Source organism: Brienomyrus brachyistius, unplaced genomic scaffold (genome assembly GCF_023856365.1).
Source record: "Brienomyrus brachyistius isolate T26 unplaced genomic scaffold, BBRACH_0.4 scaffold38, whole genome shotgun sequence".
Taxonomy (NCBI): Eukaryota; Metazoa; Chordata; class Actinopteri; order Osteoglossiformes; family Mormyridae; genus Brienomyrus; species Brienomyrus brachyistius.
In genome coordinates, this window is record NW_026042313.1 from 2,792,340 (window position 1) to 2,797,878 (window position 5,539).

Genomic DNA, 5,539 nt, shown 5'->3' on the forward strand with positions numbered 1-5,539 from the left:
GAACCTGGGTCCCAGAGGTGTGAGGCAACAGTGCTAACCACTGCACCACCACCAACACCCCCACTGTTGACATGAGAGGCTAATTTGCGTCTGTGAATTGTCAGCTGGTGTGTGGATGGATGGATTATTATATTTTTATATTGTAATTATATTTAATTTTTTTTTTCTACTTTTGTTTCTTTAGTTAATTCGGTAATTTGATAAACTATTTTCAAAACTGTTGCGGTAAACACCAGTCCCATAGCATATTCAGTTTCAAAATAATATAAGCAGGGCAATTACGGAGTAGAAATGCCAATGTCTTTTAAATTATTGTAGTTCATAATATTACATTTTTTATGTTAAACATTACTTTGCATGGCAAAACAAAATAATGAACCTGGAAATATCAATTACCAATTAATAGAAGAGCGCCAGAGGTAAATTTATCTATATTACCAATGAATTACAACGTAATTTTTTATTGTTTAGCTGTAAAAAACATTGCCGAAAAAAATTAAATGACTCAACAATACGTAAAAACACCAATTATTTAAAACTGTAAGATATCACCGATTCACATTTAAAATATAGGCTACCATTTTCTCTTTATTGCCTAATAAAACAACACATTCCACTTTTGCCAATTTTATGCAAAAATACGATTTATTGAGCTACGAACTAATGAAAAGCAATAAACACAAACAGTTCCATTGTCAATAGAACACGGTAACATTTTTCTGTTTTCATCCCAACTCACAAATGAAATCAATACCTCAAAAATATAAAATAATTTTGAACAGATGACTTGTTAATAATGAAAGGCAAGATTTCCGAATATGAGCTAAAACTGCCAACATAAGCATTTGGGTAGTGGGCTATGTAATGATAATTAGCCTATAAGATTTTTAGAACAACAGACAAGTTACAACGAAGGCAATAAGGAAACTTTTAACCTGGTAAATATTCGTTACAGGAGCTGTTGGTACCGTTTTTAACAGTAATTTAACAGTGAGAAACTCAGTTTTAACCAATTTAACCAATTCATCCCGTGCATGTCTCAAAAATTTTAAGAACAAACACAAAACATACCTATCAAAATACTTTACCGGGAAATAAAAAAAACGCTTTTTAAATAATGAGTTTTCTATTTTAAAAAATTTAACGACACGTTTTAAACTTAATACCGCCTAATACGTGGTGTTTATCAGTCATGTGCCCAACATTCCTTCTACTTTAAGCCCGTACTGCGGCTACATTTGCAAAATACCTATAATTTTTTCTCTTGAGACGGCAAACGCGCAGACAGCGCAGCCGGACTCGCCAGCGCCCCGCGCTAATCGTAATAAGCTGCGCGGGACAGTTCAGGCCGTTTTCCGTAGTTCGGCTGGTGATACAGGCCGCCTGACAGTGAACCACCTCCAGGACTAATTGGTTGGGTCATACCGGTGTAAGGGCCGCCGTGGGGCACAAGGACGTTTGTGTGTCGATGATACGCGCCGTAGCTGGGCTGGAAGCGGTGGTAGCAGTTCATAGCGGAATTGTAGGGTCCACTCAGGGATGCAGGGTTAGTAATTCCGTGGCAGGTTTGCATCTGCTGGTAGTTGATTGACGCTCTTGACTCCAATGGACTTGAATGGGAGAGGGACCATGCATTATTTACGAATGGGCTCTGCAAATACTTTGCATTCTGATGCGAACAGCAGCCGTCAGAATAATTCAAGCATGGTTTCCCTGGCAAGTAAGGAACGGACTGTTGCGTGTATGGTCGTTTTATCCGTCGGCGTCGTCTGTAATTCCCTTTATCGAACATGTCCTCAAATGCAGGATCTAAAGTCCAGAAATTCCCCTTCCTCTCTCCAATGCCTTCCCGAGGAACTTTTACGAAACATTCGTTCAGACTCAGGTTATGCCTGATGCTGTTCTGCCAGCCTTTCTTGTTTTTCTCATAGTAGGGGAATTTGCTGATAATAAACTGATAAATTCCATTCAACGTCAATTTCTTTTCGTGACTTTCTTTGATGGCCATAGCGATAAGAGCCACGTATGAATAAGGGGGCTTCTGAGAAGGGTCACCTCTGTCCTTTTCGGCGCTATCCTCCGTGCCTTCATCGGTCTTGCCCGTAGTGCTCTCAGTCATGATCCTTACCGACGTTACCGGATCTCGGCCATAATCCATGTGGCCCTGACGGGCCTGGACACTGATGTCATCTGTGACTTGAACATTGTCCATTTTTGCTTCGCACTCTTTAATTATTTCAGTTCCCGGGAAGCTGGCAAAGCTCGGCAGATTCACAGCCGCTCCCTAAACTGCCACTCAAAAAGTCTGTTCAGGTAGCTACCTTGATAACTCCTCCCACAGAAAAGACCAAAGGTACTGGCGCATTTAACTGTATTTCTTTTTGCTTTCAAGTCTCAAAGGATCAAAAAGTTTTAACAAATCAGTATAAGTTCACGCGAAGGTCACAGACGTGTTTTGACCTGACACAAATTAAGATTAAAAGGCTACTAAAACCTTTCATAAACCTTTACACAGATTTATCTGAAACAATTATAAGTAAAAGCCACTGTTATTTTGTTAAAGTCTTCGTCGAATATTACATGTTAAAGTTTAATATTCATATTATCAATATGTTAATATGATCAAATATTAGGCAGTTAATATTAAAGTAATACATGTACGTGTCAGGCATTTCTAAATCATACTGTCTTTCTCTTAAGTTGAGGTATAGATTTGCCGTAAGATTTCTTGCGCGAGTGAGAATCTGAAAGCGTACGATACCAGATGCGTGAGGCAACCCTGAAGCAGTCTGAATCTTAAAAACAAAAATTATGCATTCTTTTAAAAAAACAAAAGATGCTTTATCTACTACATATTTTGATTTAAAAGTTAAGGTTTTTACAGATACTTTTTACAGATACAGCTTTTATGTTTCATGAGTTCAAGAGATGTAGAACCAACTCATTAAACGCCGTTATAGCATACGTAGAATGAGATCACAAACGTTTTCTGTTAGCCAGGTTTAGTTTTTGCCACAATCAGTTTATTTAGATAACTTTCCTATTGCCATGTACACCTGGATATTATCTGTAACCGGAGTACATACAACCTATACACTGGAAGCAATACCTCAGCGAATCGGAGCACTGCGGCATCCGAAGCCATCGCCCACATATAGATTTATGTATATCGTGTGACTGCAAAAGGTAAGAGATAGTAATCGCTTGGTTTCAGACAGGCCGCCTCTTTTGAAGAAGCGACGGAAAAGAAAGAGATCTTATAGTCCTTTGTTGCCTTATTTTCTGCCCTAGTGCTTCACTGGCAGCTAAAAATGTAAAACTTCTATAATGTTTTTAAAGCAACAATACGAATAAACAATGTATATCTGTATAAACTTTTTTTTCCTGAGCTTCAGTATTTCAACTATTGCATGTTCACTTGAAATTCTGCATTGAGCTTCCTATCCTACCCAAATCGAATTAAATGAAGCAATTACATAACCATGATTGACAATGACGCGCAATAGCCATTTACTGCTTCTATAGCCGCATGTCCGCATGGTTTAAATTGAACCATACGGCTACGATTTCGTTAGTTTGCTCTCAGCGATTTTTTGGAAAAAGCCCACGATGACATTTTAAGGTGTGTTTTAATTGTTGCCTTGGTTAACACCCTCAGTCTGAGAATGTGATAAAAAAAATTCAACAAGTAATTTAGCTCATTCTTGTGGGATGTGAACACAGTTTTTACTTCAACGTATTAGTTAAATGTAGTATTTTTAGTCCCAATAAAATTATATCCTGTATTTTAGGGAACAAAGGACAATAAACAGGACAATGGGGGCAATTAAGCAAGCAACATGGGTTAAAATGAAATAATCACAGACACCCTGCTAGACACACTTTTATCCCTGTACTAATTATTCTGTTGGAGCAGTTCATACAAAGGGGACAAAGAGCTTTGTAGATAGTATTTTCCTTTTCATTTGTTTTGATCTTTTTTTACTCAGCACTTAAATAAAAAGATAATGTTTGGCATCACATGAATACAGGTCACTATTTCCATGTCTGCGTATGTGCATTTATCATTTGGATTTTGTTTAAATAATGGCCACACTTTTATAATTAAATGCACAGTAAAAATTGTAAATATAAAAAAATGAATGACAATTTAGCTTCAAAATGACTTATGAAGAGCATCAATTTTAAACATTATACACATGATTTACTTCCTGATTGCATTCAGAGTTGTGTATTGTACATAGTACTCAATAGGTATTTCACAAATTTCTATAAATGCAAACTCTCAATGTTTTGATGCCTCCTTCTGGGTTTGCATTTGGTCATCATCTTCAAGGTTATAATTATACTTGGTTGAAACAAACATTTATTCAACTGACATGCCATCCAAGTCAAAACACCAACAATTACAGAAAGAAATAAGGGCATTTCTATTTAGCCAGTTGCTAACTATACAGCTTGTTGGATTTCTTAATAAATTAACCTCTCATGGAGAGGGGAAGTTTTATTTTTTTCTTTAAATCAATGGACAGGACACTTTCTGTATGAATGTGTTAAATTATTTTAGTATTTTTGGGTAAGATTTTTTTGCAATAATTTAAACAATTACAGAACCTGTAAATATGTCTACACAAAAGACACGGGGAATGATGTTAGGATACACTGTTGCAATACAACATAGATTTCATATCTTGGCGTCTTAATTCACCACAGGTTTTTAAACAGTGAAAAAAACTAAAATGTATTCTTTCACAGTTGAATTTAAATCTATTTTTCAGAAGCTAATGTCTTGTTGCTATACACTTGTATATCAATTTTGGTGATGATTGTGTCACAGAAGTGAATACACTATATCAAGTCCATCAGTGACATGAATGAAAATGAGAAAGGCTTCCTTACAAAATGGGACACACACATGATTTTGTCTTGTAATACCATCATCAATCTATCATTATTTTCAACAAAACCTATATTATGATGATTTCATGCTTTTAACTTTATTTGGAGGAAAAAAGGAGACTCAAAAACTCTCAAGGCAACAGCAAAGTTAAAATCAGAAATTTGTCATCGAAGTATCCAACTTGATTATTATAGACAAATAATTATACTGTCACACAAACTATCACAAACTTTTTGAAAAGGTTTTGTATTTGTCTTGTTCTTCGAAAAATAGTGTATATGGAAATTCTTGGGATTAGTTGTTCTCAAATTGCATTACTCGAGTACAGATAAGGGAAAGCGCATTGAAAAAACAATCATTTATATGCATTATGAACATGATGTAAACTTTCACCCATTAAATTAGCACCAGAAAGAAAAGCCCCATTTTGCCACTGTTTCAGCATCAGTTCAAATGCTTTTTTTTCTACCTTTTCTGGGCAAAAAAATACAAGAATTTCCCTTACAGCATATTTGAAAGGTGTTTTCATGAGCCTGTCACTAAAGCAGGTCTATATAATCTACAACTATAAGTAAAACCTGGGAGATGTGAAATTATTACACCTGGACGATTTCAGTAAAACAATAAACGAATACTGTA

General features: G+C 35.9%; 1 protein-coding gene across 1 annotated transcript; it reads right to left on the reverse strand.

Annotated features, from left to right (window-relative positions):
• Positions 1–531: 531 nt before the first annotated feature.
• On the reverse strand, positions 532–2,482 carry foxl2l (forkhead box L2-like). The gene has a single exon (XM_048998536.1). The coding sequence runs from the start codon at positions 2,210–2,212 to the stop codon at positions 1,316–1,318; it is 897 nt and encodes a 298-aa protein (XP_048854493.1). The 5' UTR covers positions 2,213–2,482; the 3' UTR covers positions 532–1,315.
• Between the last annotated feature and the right edge of the window lie 3,057 nt (positions 2,483–5,539).

What these genes read in the sequence shown, in the direction of transcription:
- foxl2l (XM_048998536.1), bottom strand. Translation starts at nt 2,212, where the DNA reads ATGGACAATGTTCAAGTCACAGATGACATCAGTGTCCAGGCCCGTCAG.